Source organism: Sporobolomyces koalae, assembly GCF_050403365.1.
Source record: "Sporobolomyces koalae JCM15063 DNA, S_koalae_JCM15063T_v1_ctg6, whole genome shotgun sequence".
Classification (NCBI taxonomy): Eukaryota; Fungi; Basidiomycota; class Microbotryomycetes; order Sporidiobolales; family Sporidiobolaceae; genus Sporobolomyces; species Sporobolomyces koalae.
The window spans coordinates 492,302-507,683 of NW_027481765.1; the positions used below are offsets into that span (position 1 = coordinate 492,302).

A 15,382-nucleotide genomic window follows, 5' to 3' on the forward strand; every position below is an offset into this window, starting at 1 on the left:
CAACGAGACGCTGCAGCGAGATCCAATGAACGCAGAGCAGTCTTCAGGATCGGTGTCGCCTTCGACCCACACCTTCCCGTTCCAGGGCGACTTTGGCTCGTTCGGAGACCTGTTCTCGTACTCTCAGTCCCCCCAGAGCGCGTCGGCGCAGCACGACTCGAGTCATGCCGCAGGCAACCACACCCGCTCGCCAGGACACAACTTTGCCGACCTCTTGGCCGAATTCACCCTGCCTGGAACCGCTATGAGTCCGCCCGCCGACAACTTGGTTGAAGCCGCGAACGAAACGGCAACGACGGTTCCTGAGGGTCATGAAGGCTCGTACTCGAATGCCCCTTCCCCACAGCGACACCAGCAACAATCTACAAGCGCGGATGGAGACGTCGAGAACGATCTGAACCTCAAATTCCAGCAGTTCATCGCTGCGAGTCTTGCCAGCGCCACGGGCGGTGCCCCGACCCCAACTCCCCAGCAGTACACCCCACAGCCCTTGTATGCGACGCAGAACCATTCGCTGCAGTCGTCGCCCAGCGGTTCGCAGTGCCAGTCCCTCCCGGGTTCTCATGCTCCGTCGCCAATGCCCGCCTACGCCGGTGCGACCCAATCGATCCCGGGATATCAACCGCAACAGTCTCTACATCAGCCTGCGTTTGTGCTCGTGCCGAATCCCTACTCAGTAGGACCTCAGCAGTATGCGATTCCGACGCAACAAGCCGCTGTGTTCGCGCAGCAGTTTGCGATGCTCCAGAGTCAGGGTCAGCAGCAAATGGCGAACGTCCTCGCACAGGCACAAGCGATTGTGCAAGCGAATCAGCTTGCAGCGCAACAACGCTCGGTAGGAAGCCAATCGACGAGTGCAGACGGAGAATGGAGGGACAACGAGGTGTGCAGGTCCATCTCTGTTTTGGCACATGTCGTCCACGACTAATCCGCGATCATGTTGACAGTTCGTCTTCAGTCCGCTCATGTCACCAGCCATGACGCCCGGTTCTGCTTTCACGCCAGCCTCTTCTCTACCGCCCTCGAGCGGTCCCCTGCCGCTATCGACCCAGACGGACTTCTTCCCGCCCTTGACCTCTCCTGCGCTCGGGCCGCAGATGTATGCAACCGATCACCAACAGTCCCTCTCGCATCGCAACAGCTTGCAGGGTCTCGTCGACGGCGTTGGCAATCTCTCGACTCAACTGCCCCCCGGTTCGCCTCACGTGTTTCCTTATCAGTCGCCCCGCATGCACCCTCATGATGTCGGCATTCATACCGCTGCTGGTTCCGGTCGCCGCGGAGCGAGTGCTTCAAACAAGAAAGCGCGCCCGAGCCCGCTCATCAAAGCGAGTGATCCAGCACTCGACCCGAATCGACGCAAACGGCGCACGACGACGTCGAACGACAGCAAGAGTGCTACGACAAGCCCTTACATCAGTGCATCGAACCCTGGTAGTAGGAACGGGTCAGCAACGGGGACCTTCAGCGCAAGTTCGAGTACAGGGGTACCGTCTCAGAAGACTTCGCCTGCGGAATGCGTCACGGGAATTGACACGCCGAGTCCGGTCGATCTCGCTGCGGGACCATTCTCCATCAATGGTGGTACAGGAATCGGAATTGGCCTCGATGGCCTCCCCATACCTCCGCCCAGCTTCACCTCGTCTAACGCCCAGCCGTATCAGCTCGAGCCGATGGGACCTCCGCCTCCTCCTTCCCACTCTCAAGCGTCGCAAACGCTGTCAACCTCTGCCTCGTCTGCATCGTCTTCATTCAACCCGATTACTCCTGCTACAATCATGAACTTTGCGTCCGACTTTGACATTGCGACACTCTCGTCTCTTTCGCCGGGTTTGAACCCACTCACGGACGATCACGGGTCCGCATACAGCTCGATTCAGAACTCGCCCATGCTCTTGCCCGAACTCGATAACGCAACCCGGATCCCTCCTCTCGATAGTTCAGGTCCTCCAACCACATCCGCAGCAGGCAAAGTCAAGACTGCGAGAAAGACGACGGTTAGAGCGTCTCCTGCGTTGCGCGCGATCGATTCCAAAGGCAAAGGGAAAGCGAGTGAAGCGAGGAAATCATCAGCCAAGCAGGCTAAGGTCGCACCGAGTCCCCGGATATCTCCCGACAATGACACCCGGACTCTGGGTCAGTCATTCTCTGCCTCATTCGTTCGTGTTTGTCACAGACTATTGACGCGTTTTCCGTATATGCTCCTCGAACAGATCTCGGATCTGACTCGCGCTCGAGCGCAAAGATGGATGCCGATCCTTTGAACGGTGGTACACTTGAGAACCGCAAATCGACGCACAAGCTCGCCGAACAGAAACGTCGGGATTCGCTCAAACTTTGTTTCGACGAACTGCGCAAACTGCTACCCCCGATCCTGCCCTCGACCGACGAAGCGGACAGGAGGCCGGGAGAAGGCAACGTTGGGGGTCAGCGCAATGGCGAAGTCGACCCGGAGAATCCCAACAAGGGAGTGAGCAAGGTCGCTTTGCTCAGGCGGAGCAACGAGTATCTCGAGATCTTGAGAGAGAGGATCGAGCGCCGCGACAGAGCGATCTCGGCCTTGAGGCAGCAGAATGTCGAGCTCAAGCAGAGACAGCGAGAGCTTGGAAATACACCAGATGAGCGAGACGAAGAAGGCGACGATGACGAGGACGAGGACGAGATTCCTGGATTGGACCTCGATCTCGACAACATCGATGGAGGTGAACGGCGCGCGGGCAATTTGGCTTTCTGTGAGTATCACATCCCGCATCTCATCCTCGCAATGGGAACGGATGCCTGACCAGACGAGTTGTACTATACAGACGAAGATCTCGATTTCGAGACAAAATTTGCGTTGCCCTCTGCTGCCCGGCGAACGTCTGCACCTTCCAGTCGTCGCGCTTCCGTATCTTCAGCTCCAGCATCCGCGTCGAAGCCAACGACACGTCGGTCTGCGCGCAATTCCGCCGCGCATCACTCCGAGGCTATGCAAGTCGAGAACTAGGTTATTGTTTCGGGGGTTCCTTTTCTGTTTGGATTTCTTTTCTTTTGGTAATTTTCGGTATCTTGCAGTACAGGAGTTGGCTCTAGAGTGCAGTGCGACCTGTTGTTTTCACGTAATTCACATACGCCGTTCCGGTTAATTGGCTCCGCCGCTCGGATCGCCTACTCGACCGCGGATGTCGACGGACAGGTCGATCGCGTGGCCCAGCTCGATTCCCTTGGCGCAATGGCCTTCCCTCGTGCTTACTCTTCTTACTTCTGCTCCTTTCAGTCATGGCGCGATCACACCATCATCATCGACCAAGGCGAAGGAGCGATTCTGACTCGGGCGACTCGCAAAGCGACTCGACTACCGCTCACTCGTCTGACTCGCAATCTAGTGACACCGAATCCGACGTCTCTTCGGAAGCTTCGGAGGAGGAAAGACGGCATGAGGAACGACGGCATAAGGAACGACGGCATAGTCGAGCACATCTCAAGAGCGAGCGACAGAAACGGATGGTCTATGTCTTTTGTGCGATCGCAGGAGTGATCTTGCTTGGCCTAGCGTACTACATCCGGAACACAGACGAGTCGAAAGCAGCTTCTGGCTCGAGTTCAACGCCAAGCAATGGTAACGCAGCTTCCGTAAGCCTTCGAAGCTTCGACTCTCGCCTTCTTTCCTTAGCTCGCCCTGACAATCAAGACAAAAAACAGGGAAAAGGGTCGATCAAACATGAATCCTCCTTAAAATCGCCTTCTGCTTCTTCTTCAGGCTCGCTCGATTCTATGTCAAATTCGCCCGCTCTGCTCGATCTGATACTTTTGGCCCGATTTGTGGTGTAGGAGGCTCTACGAGTACGTCAAGTGCGCCAAAGTCGAATTCTACCAATTCCGGACCGTACAAGCTTGTGCAAGATTGGACCGGAAACGGCTTCTTCGATGGTTGGGAATTCTGGGATTTACCAGGTGAGTTTCGTGGATCCTGGTGTGCGTGACGAATGACAAACCCCAATCTCATTCCATCTGCCGACAGACCCAACACACGTGAGTCAGGTCCCAGCCCAAAAGAAAGGCACCACTCCATCTAACCGCAGGTTCTCTACGAGGCTAGGGATCCGGTTAGCAGAGATCAGCTTGAGTCCCATCCCCGACAGAGAGGCTAATGTCCTGTCGGACATAGTCAACTATCTTTCGCAGGACGCCGCCAAATCTGCCAACCTGATCTCGACAACGACAGAAACTGCGATCATGGTAGGTTTGAGTATAGTCTCGTTAAACTCCTTCCACATGAGAACACGCACCTGACTATTCATGATGGCTGGCGTGCGACTGCCAAGAGAGTCGACAACACGACCAAGCTCGATGCGGGCAAATCACGAGATTCTATCCGGATACACTCGAAAGCGCCAATGAAGATTGGTTCAATCGTGATCGCAGACATCATTGCGATGCCTTTCGGATGCGCGACCTGGCCAGGTATGTCTCGAACAGTTCGAGCGGAAAGCCGGTTCGCTGAAATGTTCATTTGTCGCTGCCTCTCTTTATCTGTAGCTTGGTGGACAAACGGTCCAGGCATGTCGATTCGCATCTGCTTGCACGATTGGACTGAATCTGGCTGACGATCGCGGAATATGCGCTCAATCAGATTGGCCCAAAGGAGGCGAGATGTTCGTTACTCTTTAGCGAAGAAACTTTTGCAGGACGACTGATACGTGCCAACTTTTCGACAGAGACATAATAGAAGGCGTCAACAATCAGCCCGAGAATTCCATCACTTTGCACACAGCAGACTCGAATTGCAAGCAGGACCTTAGTGTTGACATCACCGGTGAACCGATCAAAGAGAAGTGCGCATGTAAATCCAACCCAGGCCAAGCGAATTGCCAGCTGAAGACCAAAACTCTCACAGCAACGATTGCAACGCGAACGTGCAGTCGAATCAGGGGTGTTCATTTCGGGAAGTAGCGGACGCTTCTTACGGCGAGCCATTCAATAAGAAAGGTCGGCTCCACCGCATAGTCTTTGACCCGGCGACTTCTGCTGAGCGTATTCGTGTGGACATGAAACAGGCGGCGGGGTGCTCGTTACGTCGTTCACGAAAGAGTCGATCGACGTCTGGTTCTGGTCAAGAGCCGACATCCCTGACAACATTCAGAAGGGTAGTCCTGACCGCTCAACCTGGGGCAAACCAACTGCCAGCTGGTTGAGCAAGTCATGCGACATTGAGAAATACTTTGCCGATCAGTGCGTCCTGTCTTTGCCTCTCTCAGACTTTGATGCAAGCTTTGACAGACTCTTGAGTATGGTGATGAAGGACAATGATTATCGGTACGCTTTCCCGATCGCTCTATCCGGTAATTGCCAGGTGTTCTGACCGGCCTGTTGTTTGGCTGCGCACGAACAGATACAACGTTGTGGTACCGCTGACTCTCTAGTTCTACTGCTCTTGGTGTTTGCGCTGACTGATTCCCACTGTTCTTTGGCATCAACAGTGGGGATTGGGCTGGAGCTGACATGGTGAGGAAGCGAGACTGCGGAGACAAAGCCCCGACCTGCTTGGACTATTTGGCGGATCCGTCGCATTTCTCGGACGCTTATTGGGAGATCGGCTATATCCGAGTGTACGAGATTGGCTAGAAGTCTGCAAGTGCATTCGAAGATCCTGCGTGAGGTACTCGAGCTAGTGTCGTTTGAAAGAGCCGGTTTGCGCTAGATGCCGGGCTGGGCGAATCTGACATTCGTCGATCGTGCGCCAGGTGTTCGTCTGCCAGCCGAGAGTATCGTGGGGGAGAAAGAGCCGATATCGTCGTGCGCCAAACGATCGCCGTTCTTGATCAATACCAATCTGTACGCCTCCCCGAGAGCTTTCGAGACCGACGCTGGGCCCTTCCTGAGTTTACCAAACAACTTTCTTGCACCTAGAGAATGGGCAAAGTGAAGAAGGCAAAGAAGGAGAAGGACAACAAGGCAGAAGCAAGTCTACCCCTCCTTTCCGTCACTGTATCTGCGCTAACCGGTTCAATGATAGGCCAAAGCTGCGAAAAAGGCGAAAGCTGAGAAGAAAGCTGGAAAGAAGGGCAACAAGCAGGCAAAGAAGAGCAAAGATGACGGCGACATGGACGAGGATGATCTCATTCGCACCCTCGAGGAGTATCGACAGGCATGGGCAGACGAGCACAAAGTGACAGGTGCGGACAACGTATCGCTCGTGCCTCTACGGATGGTCGATTGAAACTTGTGCATGTTTGGCCAGAGGAAACGATTGGCGGACCTCCTTCGAGGCGCGCAAACGCCGTCCTTACCCCGTCGCCAGTGTCCGACCATCTGTTCCTTTTTGGAGGAGAGTACTATGATGGTCAGACTGTCGAGCTTTATGCTGATGTGAGTTCACCTTTCATCAATCCGCCCCTCTCCTACTGATCTTGTTATTATTATGCAGTTGTACCGCTACGACCCTGGGAAGAACGAATGGAGGCGCTTCACATCTCCCACCCAGCCTGGACCTCGGTCAGCTCACCAAATGGTCGCGACAGCTGCAGGAGGAGGAAAGTGAGCGATTTCCCGTCACGGTTTCCGGCGGAACTCATGGGTTCTGACTTTCTTGAATGATCGCACTCACAGAATCTGGATCTTTGGTGGCGAGTTCTGTAAGCTCAGTCTAGCTTTGGATCTCGTCAAGCGAAAAGATACTGAAGCGATTCTTTCGCACAAACAGCTGCACCCAACCAGTCTTCCTTCCACCACTACCGAGACTTGTGGAGTTTCGACATTCCGACTTCGACGTGGGAGAGATGGGATACAAAGCTGCGACCGTCTGCTCGTTCAGGACACCGAATGTGTGTCTGGAAGAACTACATCTTTCTGTTCGGAGTGAGTACGACCTGCGCCGAGAGGACTCAATGTATCTGACTGACGAAGCTCAAACCTGAGTACAGGGATTCCAAGATACCGGGATCCGAACTAGCTACCTTAATGACTTGTGGTGCTGGTCGTTGACCGAGTACGTCGTGCTTGTTGCATCTCTTCAGGCTGCGCTCTCCCCTGATATCTATTCACGTGACAGCTACCGATGGCACCAAGTCGAAATGAAAGAGGTCGATCGCAAGCCAAAGTAAGCAACCCTCCTTCCTTTCCTTTCGCTCCATTCGCTCATACAGCCGAACGTTTCTTCCGCTACACAGTGCTCGCAGTGGATTCTCCTTTATTCCGACTCCAGACGGGATTGTGCTGTATGGAGGGTACACGAAAAAGTACGAAGGCAAAAAAGTCGAAGGAATTGCCCTGAACGACAATTGGCTCCTCAAAATCCCTCCCATCGCTGAAGACGGATCGATGGACTTTACAAAATTCAAATGGGAGAAACGGAAGAATGCCGGATATCACCCGAATCCGACGAGATCAGGTCAGAAAACAGATTCTTTCTCCTTCTCCGTTCGGCTGCCGAGACAGACAATTGATAATTTTTTCTGACAGGATGTACGATGGCATTCTGGGCTGCTCGAAATATGGGTGTCTTGTTCGGTGGCGTGTCCGATACGGATCCTGACGAGGAAACGCTCGAGTCGGTCTTTTACAACGAACTGCAAGTCTGCCTCTGACATGGCCGCCGAAATCTCATTTACCTCATCCTCTGATACTGATCTTGTTTGTCTCTTCCAGATATGGATACAATACAGCAGGCAATGGTCGCTGGATCTCGCTGCCATTGAAGAAGAAGAAAAAGGCGGGAGGGGGCAACAAGAAGAAGAAAGCGAAACAGGCTGCCGCCGCCGCTGCAGCGGCTGCTGAAGCCGAAGCGAGACGTCGTCAAGAAGCTGGAGAGGATAGCGAAGACGAGGACGAGAGGATGGAACGGGAAGCAGCCGAGAAAGGCAGTGACGACGAGGACTTGGAGGAGGAGGACGACGATGCTCCGAAGCCCTGGGAAATCGCGAAGATGAAGAAGGAGGAGGAAGTTGCACAACTCGAGGAAGACGATCCGGACGATCCAGAAAAGTCGTTACCGGGACCTCGCTACAACGCCATGTTGGCAGTTCAAAGGAACACCCTCTACATGTACGTACCTGGTACTAAACGCTCAGAAGGCGAAATGAAGCTGACTTCGAATGCTTGTGTTTACAGCTATGGTGGCATTCTTGAAGCCGGCGATCGAGAATTCACTCTCGACGATTTCTACACGCTCGATCTGACCAAGCTCGACCGCTACAACTGTCTCAAGGAATGCATCATGTAGGCAGCTCACTCCCTGCTCCGCTTTGAGCTCCTGTTCCGTCGGCTGATTTTGTGTGCTCTTACAGCGAAACGGCTGAATGGCATGGCTCCGACTCGGAGAACGACTCGGACGGTTCAGACGACGAAGAAGGTTCTGATGGCAGGAGCGACGACGAGGAAGACGACGAGATGGGCGCAGACAACGGAAGAGCTCCGTCTGCAGAACCTATCGAGGTTGAGCAAGAACTCGAAAAGCTGCAACTGACAGATGCTGAGATTGCCGCCATCGAAGCCGAGAAGGCCCGTGTCGAGGTCAGTAGGTGGCTTTCGTTGTACATGGTGGGGCCTACTGACGATTGTGGCCTGTTAAACAGCGTGAAGAACTCGACAAGAAGGCACGTGCGTTTATGGGGGCCTCGACCACGACCGAACGCTCTGCCGAAGACAGCCTCTCGACTCCCGAGGTTGGTGAGACGCTTGCAATCTTCTACGCCCGAACAAAAACCTACTGGGCGCAAAAAGCACTCCAAACGACAGCCGCTAACGAGCGTGGGAAAGAGTTGCGCAAGTCGGGCTTCGAAATTGCACAGCAACGCTATGGTGGGTACCGCCTGATTTGTTGAAGCGCGGGGATTCAACTGATCTGATCCTGTATGGGGTCGTGCAGAGGAATATCGACCTATGCTGGAGCGGATCCAGGCGATCCAGGAGCAGGCAGGATTGGATGCCGCCGAAGCGAAAGCAACTGCTCGGGCTGGACTGGGAACCGAGTCACGAAATAGGCGCTAGACTTGGGAATCTAGTCTTCCGACTTTATATGGAGCTTCTTCGGGTCGAATGAGAGAAGCGCGAAGACGACAGGCGTGTCGAGGATGACGCTGGGTTTCTTCGCCTGTCGATCTCTTCGACATTTTCGTGCGCAGATTTCGGAGCGGCTTGTCTTTCTTGCCGATCACTCAACCTTCGGGTCCGTTTGCGCCTGCAGACCTCTTGTGTACCGTCTCCTTCTGGGAGCAGGATGCCTGCGACGACTATGGAACAGCCTCATAGCCCGCTCAGTCCGCAGCAGCTTCCGACTCCAGCTGATTCTCCCGTCCTCCGGACCGACCCTGCCGCGTTCCGACTGCCCCGGCCTCCCGCGAGAGAGTTTGGTGGAGTGAATCAGCGACATGACGAAGCTCTTGGCAATGTCGCCAGAGGTGAGAGATCTGCGACGAGCTCCCGGCGCTCGAGTCTCGCAGGTGCGAGCGAGTCAATCTGGGCTCGCGGCGATCGGTCAGCCTCTCCTTTTCCGTCTGACAATCGATATACACTCTGCCATTACTCGCATTCGTAACAGCTTCATCCCGCGCAGAAGGGCGTCGTCGCAAACTTCGTTTGATCTTTTGACGGTCCCTGCGACGCCAGCTCAGCTTCCGCGATCTCAATCAGCACCGCTCTCCCAAGTCCCTACTACTGGCTACTCTGCGCACGAAGGTGAGTCGAACTGTAGCCAGACATGCGATGTTTGTCTGACAAAAATTTGCGTCTGAACAGCTGCAGCCGCCCGAGACTACGATCGAGTTCTCCGTAGCGAACTGTTCGGATCTCCTTTCCGTACCGCTACGGAGATGTCCCCGATTACTTCAGGACCACAACGTAGACCAGCGAACAAGAAAATCCGAAGAACGCCTCCATCTCCGCCTCTATCACATGGTGTCCCTCGGACTCCGCAAGCATCACCAACTGTATTCTCGTACGCTGCCTTGAAGTGCCGTGATCCCGCCTCTACTACCTCTCATGAGTCGAGCGGCTCCCCGCTTGCTCCTCTCTACCGCTTGAGCCCCTTCAATCCAACGACCGAACAAACCCTATCGCGCGAACTGACCAACCCGCGCAAGATCTGTCTCCATCCCTGCCGAGTACTCGACGCGCCCGGTCTCAGTGACAACTTTTACCATTCGAGCCTCGCGTGGTCGCGTACCAATGGTTTGCTGGCGGTCGCGCTCGGTCCCCAAGTCTTCACGTGGCGTTCCGATGCACAGGTCAAAGGCGTCGTTGTGCGACTTCCGCTTCTCGAGGAATCGGCAGAAGTGACGAGTGTCGGTTGGATGGAGAACGTCAGTATTAAGCATACCATCTGCTTTGGTTTGAGGACTAATGCTGACATCCCACGGATTCCCTGGTTGGTAACTTCGGGCAGACTGATCAGCTCGCAGTCGGAAAGGACAGCGGAGTGGTTTCCATCTACGATGCCCGAACGAGCCAACGTCTACGTCAGTTATCGCCACATGCTGCTCGAGTCGGGGTCCTTGCGTCCCAGTCTCACAGTCTATCATCGGGATCGCAAGATTGCACCATCATCCACCGAGACTTGAGAATGCGCCAAGACCTTGTCACAATGATTGCGGGGAACAAAGGAGAGATTACTGCTCTAGAGTGGAACGAGAATGGCGACCTCGCGTCGGGCGCGAACGACAACAGTGTACGGATCTTCCGAGGTTTCGAACAGGTACGTGTCTATCTACATTACCGTCTCGATCTGCTCTTGATGACCTGACCTTATCTCGGCACCGCATTACTAGACACCGTTTCTGAAACTTCGCAGAGCGCATGCTGCCGCAGTCAAGGCGATGGCATGGTCCCCTCATCAATCAGGACTGCTCGCAACGGGAGGAGGAACCGATGACCAGAACCTACGCTTCTGGAACACCCGCACCGGAACTCTCTTGCAAAAGTATTCTACAGGAAGCCAAGTAGAAGCCTGTTTCCCTTTGCTTTCCTCTCCTTCTTGCTCTCTTCTGATTCTGACCCAAGAACTACTCAAATCGAACGTTCAGGTATGTCAAATCGCCTGGTCGAGATTCACAAACGAGCTTGTGTCGAGCCACGGTTTCTCTGCCAACTGCGAGCAAGACAACGCTGGTTCGTCTCTATTCTTTCCAACCCGGTTGGAACAATCAGTATTTTTCCTTGATTCTCTCTCTGTAAACAGTGCATGTGTGGAAGTACAGCTCGGCGGGTCTACCGTACTATCCGATCGCGACACTCGCTTCCGGTCGAGGCAGGATGTTGCACATGGCCTTGTCGCCTGATGTGAGCAGTCTTGTTCCGGACTCACTGATTTTTTCGTCTGTTCATACCAAGCTGACCAGAGATCCCGAGCGCGTCGAGTCCAGGGGCGTTCTATCGTTTGTGGCTCGAGTGAGGAGATCTTGCGGTACTTCGGTTTCTAGGAGGTTTCTCTCTGAGATGGCAAGATGAGAATTGCTGATGATCGCTTGACCTACTCAAAGGTTCTGGGATCTGTTCCCTTCAGCTCCAACTGGGACTCGATCTGGACAGTTCTCGCAAGCGGACATGTTGAGCGGAATCCGATGAAGCGTAGTTGAGCAGAATGAGAGCCTTTCGCGCTTCATGTGTTTCTGGTTTGTGGCTTGATTAGTTGTGACAACAGGGAGGGATGATTTGCAGATGCGTGTGGAAGAAAGAAGGTAACCACAGAGTAGCTTGAGAAAAATGTAGCAAGAATTCGTGACAGGAGAACGAAATCCGCAGCAAGGGGATTCTGGGAGAGAAGGATCATTCGTTGAGTCTGGCGTAAACATCCCAGTATGCCTGTCAACGTGGCATACGAGGGTCAGCATTAAGTCTAGAGAGTGAAGGGAGATCTGGGCGAAGAAACTTGCGCTGTACTCGTCGGCAGTCTGTAGAGGCAACAAGCCGAACGATTCAGCTATGGCCCAGTGCAGACAGGAAAGCAGAAACGTAGTTACCATCTCGCTCGTCATGTCCTCCGTGACTTGGGAATACGGCATCATCTTGCCGTTGACGCTGATGAGTTGATCCGGGTCCATGTCCCCCTCGTCCTCGCCTTCTTGCTCAACTTGATCGAATTCTTCCTCGTCATCTCCTTCTCCAACCTCGGCCGTGGCTTCAACCAGAGGCGAGGCGTCTGCAGGGGCAATCGGAGACCTTGGTGCAGACTTGAACCGCTTTGGATCAGAATCCAACGATTCTTCCCGGGACCTCTTGGCACCGTTGCCGAACGCTATCGTTTCGACGTTATCTCCATCAGGCAGAGTACCCGATGTATCTGGAGTGCCCAAGCTACTATTGGCAACGGTTGCAGTCGCGAATGGCGAGTTTGTTCCAGTTTCAGCTTGCGCTGGACTGTTGACGTTGCTGTCGGTCGAGTCGGGTTGCACGTGATTCGCCGCTTCGAGACTCGCGTAGTACGCGTCGAGGTCGTCCCCGTCTCCAAGCGGTTTCTCATCCTGGTCTTCGTCCTCTTCTGGTTGTTCGTAGAACGACATGGCCGCTCCGAACCCACCGATGTCGACCGAGCCCAACCCAGTCACGCCACTGGTTCCTCCATGTGTGCCGCTCGTCGCATCGGAGCCTACTGGATCGACATTTCCCACAATTCCTTGTTCGGCCTGATCATCCTGAATTCCTTCGCGTGCGACGATGCCGCTCGTCGAACCCCCATCAGGAGAATTCGTTTGCTTCTCGATCGTGCTCTGCGCGATCCAACTTGGCAACATGTTTTGCGCGCGTTTCTCCTTCAACTCGAGTTCGCGCTTCTCGCGTTCAATCTGTTCGTCGTCGTCTCCGGCGAGATGAACTTTTACTTCCGGTGCGAGCGTGATAGTCTGGCCCGAAGCGGCTGCTGCAGCGGCGGCGGTCGCTCCCAAAGCAGGTCCATGAATCGCGAGGTACCTCTCAATGTCGAACCTGCAGAAGCATACAACCCGTCAGCGAGGCCGTAAACGGGAAAGGACGGGGAAAAAAGGAAGGAAGGAGAGAGAAGCCGCCGAACCTAGGCAGTTCTACTCGTTCGAGCTTCTTGAGCAGGTCGACGATACCTTTTGTCTGACGGTTCAGTCGTTGCATGCGATCCTTGTTGCCTTTCACTTCCTCGTCGTTCTCACTGTTGGTCACTTCGGTCTGACAGATCGAGCACGCGAGCAAGTTGCGCATGGGGTCGTACAACGATGCGGCATCCAACGGGGTGTAGGTCGCTTTGCACAACGGACAACTGTACCCTTGTGCGTCAAGTTCCTGTCTCCATATCAAGTAGCAAGTCCTCAGCGGGCCGAAGCGAGAGAAGACGGGGTTGTTGAAAGGAAAACGCACGTTTCTGAGCTTGACGTCGATCGTCTGCTGCACCTTCCACATCCTCCACTTGATCACGTCGACGCTCTTGCTGAAGTCGAGGTAGAAGTAGGTGCGGAGGGACGCTTTCGGTGCGCCTGGCTTCAACTCGGACCTCCGGTGGACTTGCACGAGTTGGTCGGTCACGAGGCGGTGGGCGATTTTCGACACGTCGCGTGAAGGCATGCCGAGTCGTTTGCCCAACTCTTCATCTCGATACCTGCTCGCAACGATGCTTGGACAAGCGATGAGCGCGCGGGTTCCGCACGAGGGAGAAGAGCGAGGGATACGAACGCTTCTTTCTGAATCAGCTGGTCGACGAGGATCGCGCCTTTGCTGCCATAGAACGCACGCGATACTCGTTGCACGAGGAGGCGCGCGACATCGAGTCCGGACGAGGACGGAGACGCGGGAGTCGAAGGCCCAGGAACTGATGAAGCCATGGGCCGCGCACAGTCTCGCTCTAAAGTCGAGGTGGACACAGTCAAGTGAATGACTCGTCCGCGAGGCAAGTGCTCGGTGCGCACGTGTGAGCGAATGTGATCGAATGGACCGCGAACCGGCGCATGAGCGAACCGCTTTCCTCTCCCTCTTGCTTCACTCATACACCTGCACTCGACCCGCTACTGTAAGTCGACAGCTCAGCTATCAGGATCGGATGGCACATGGACGAGCGAGCGAGCTGCTTGTGGAGATGCAGCGGAACCGATCGTCATCGTCGTGGTCGGGCGGTGTAGCGTCACCGGTAGCATCAGGGCCAGCACACAAGGGCGCCACCTCGTGGGGGACGGGGCGCAACTAGCGTGGGTAGAGCTGGCGGATGGACAGCTGTCCCCCATTCGAGCTCCTCAGCCCTGCAAACTACTGAACGCAACCGATGCACATTCCTCGCCGAACCTCGAACCTCGACACCTCGCACCTCTTCATGCCGCGCGGCAACGATCTTGATCCGACTGACACGTACTCGTGTCGACAGCCCTCGATATGACGCAAGACCTCCCGTACGCAGATGCCCAGTACATCGTCTTCTCCGATTTCGATGGCACAATCACCACGCGCGACTCGAACGATTGCGCCACGGACGAGCTTGGGTTCGGACTCGAACAGCGCCGCAAGCTCAACGTCGAGATCCTCAACGACACCAAGACCTTCCGCGACGCGTTCCGCGAGATGCTAGAGTCGGTGCGCGACAACGGCCATTCGTTCGACTCGGTCGTCGAGTACCTCCGCAAAGGTCAGCAACCATGTCTCGTTTTGCTAACGACGCGCTCATGTTGTTTTTTCTCCGTTGCATCGCAGAGATCAAGCTCGACCCTGGGTTCAAGGTCTTCTTCGAATACTGCAAGGCGGCCAACGTGCCCGTCGTGATTGTCAGTTCCGGCATGGTGCCCATCATCCGTGCGATCCTCGAAAACTTGATCGGCAAGGAGGACGCCGAACAAATCTCGATCATCGCCAACGACGTCGAGTTCCTCGAGGATGGCAAGTGGACGATCAAGTACCGTCACCCCGAGAGTGGGTTTGGTCACGACAAGTCGAAAGCGACCGCACCGTACCGTGACCTGAGCCACAAGCCGACTCTGTTCTTCTGCGGAGATGGCGTGAGTGATCTCAGTGCCGCGAGGGCCGCCGACCTCTTGTTTGTCAAGGTTATCAAAGACGTGCGTATTTTTTCCTTTCAGCGATCTCTCTTGACCCTTCCTTTCTTTCGGTTGCGGGACTGACGTACAATCGCTCTCTGCAGCACACGAACGATCTTCAAGTTCACTGCGACCGGGAAGACATCCCTTACGTTCCCTTCTCCCACGTACGTTTCGAAGGATATAGTTCCTCAAAGACGCGTCTATTGACCTCGCCTCGCATCTTCTCCAACAGTTTGAGCAAGTACGGGATGTCGTGCGCTCGGTTGTCGAGAAGAAGCAGACGGTCCAGCAACACCTCGACGCCAAAAAGTAGAATCAGTATGCCTGCCCTCTTTAGACTTAGAACAGCCGTCCGTTTTTCTATTGTCTTGCTTGCACATATGAACAAAACGATACAGATGCACCCATGTTTACACAAAAAAGAA

The 15,382-nt window shown here is 54.7% G+C and overlaps 6 protein-coding genes across 6 annotated transcripts; 5 read left to right on the forward strand and 1 right to left on the reverse strand.

The window, feature by feature from the left end:
* Positions 1 to 25: 25 nt before the first annotated feature.
* JCM15063_003969 (uncharacterized protein) lies at positions 26 to 2,986 on the forward strand (the record flags this gene model as incomplete). Its single annotated transcript, XM_076677013.1, has 4 exons — positions 26 to 883; positions 948 to 2,136; positions 2,214 to 2,732; positions 2,805 to 2,986. 4 exons carry the CDS (start codon positions 26 to 28, stop codon positions 2,984 to 2,986), a joined length of 2,748 nt encoding a protein of 915 aa, XP_076535995.1.
* Positions 2,987 to 3,595: 609 nt separating this feature from the next.
* On the forward strand, positions 3,596 to 5,604 carry JCM15063_003970 (glycoside hydrolase family 16 protein; the record flags this gene model as incomplete). Its single annotated transcript, XM_076677014.1, has 10 exons — positions 3,596 to 3,612; positions 3,740 to 3,933; positions 4,001 to 4,218; positions 4,305 to 4,443; positions 4,519 to 4,539; positions 4,613 to 4,634; positions 4,698 to 4,814; positions 4,877 to 4,968; positions 5,037 to 5,211; positions 5,460 to 5,604. The coding sequence occupies 10 exons, from the start codon at positions 3,596 to 3,598 to the stop codon at positions 5,602 to 5,604; spliced, it is 1,140 nt and encodes a 379-aa protein (XP_076535996.1).
* A 288-nt stretch (positions 5,605 to 5,892) lies between these two features.
* Positions 5,893 to 8,967, forward strand: KEL3 (Kel3p; the record flags this gene model as incomplete). Its single annotated transcript, XM_076677015.1, has 15 exons — positions 5,893 to 5,940; positions 5,996 to 6,155; positions 6,221 to 6,348; positions 6,407 to 6,516; positions 6,589 to 6,614; positions 6,683 to 6,837; positions 6,903 to 6,967; positions 7,031 to 7,078; positions 7,149 to 7,369; positions 7,441 to 7,549; positions 7,627 to 8,022; positions 8,089 to 8,196; positions 8,265 to 8,490; positions 8,553 to 8,778; positions 8,846 to 8,967. The coding sequence occupies 15 exons, from the start codon at positions 5,893 to 5,895 to the stop codon at positions 8,965 to 8,967; spliced, it is 2,148 nt and encodes a 715-aa protein (XP_076535997.1).
* A 229-nt stretch (positions 8,968 to 9,196) lies between these two features.
* Positions 9,197 to 11,538, forward strand: JCM15063_003972 (uncharacterized protein; the record flags this gene model as incomplete). Its single annotated transcript, XM_076677016.1, has 9 exons — positions 9,197 to 9,453; positions 9,518 to 9,654; positions 9,715 to 10,277; positions 10,361 to 10,669; positions 10,743 to 10,913; positions 10,998 to 11,082; positions 11,153 to 11,253; positions 11,337 to 11,377; positions 11,454 to 11,538. The coding sequence occupies 9 exons, from the start codon at positions 9,197 to 9,199 to the stop codon at positions 11,536 to 11,538; spliced, it is 1,749 nt and encodes a 582-aa protein (XP_076535998.1).
* A 201-nt stretch (positions 11,539 to 11,739) lies between these two features.
* On the reverse strand, positions 11,740 to 13,757 carry JCM15063_003973 (uncharacterized protein; the record flags this gene model as incomplete). Its single annotated transcript, XM_076677017.1, has 6 exons — positions 11,740 to 11,775; positions 11,847 to 11,864; positions 11,934 to 12,894; positions 12,980 to 13,221; positions 13,297 to 13,534; positions 13,609 to 13,757. The coding sequence occupies 6 exons, from the start codon at positions 13,755 to 13,757 to the stop codon at positions 11,740 to 11,742; spliced, it is 1,644 nt and encodes a 547-aa protein (XP_076535999.1).
* Positions 13,758 to 14,298: 541 nt separating this feature from the next.
* PYP1 (putative phosphoric monoester hydrolase) lies at positions 14,299 to 15,270 on the forward strand (the record flags this gene model as incomplete). Its single annotated transcript, XM_076677018.1, has 4 exons — positions 14,299 to 14,548; positions 14,614 to 14,975; positions 15,059 to 15,121; positions 15,190 to 15,270. The coding sequence occupies 4 exons, from the start codon at positions 14,299 to 14,301 to the stop codon at positions 15,268 to 15,270; spliced, it is 756 nt and encodes a 251-aa protein (XP_076536000.1).
* Positions 15,271 to 15,382: the final 112 nt, after the last annotated feature.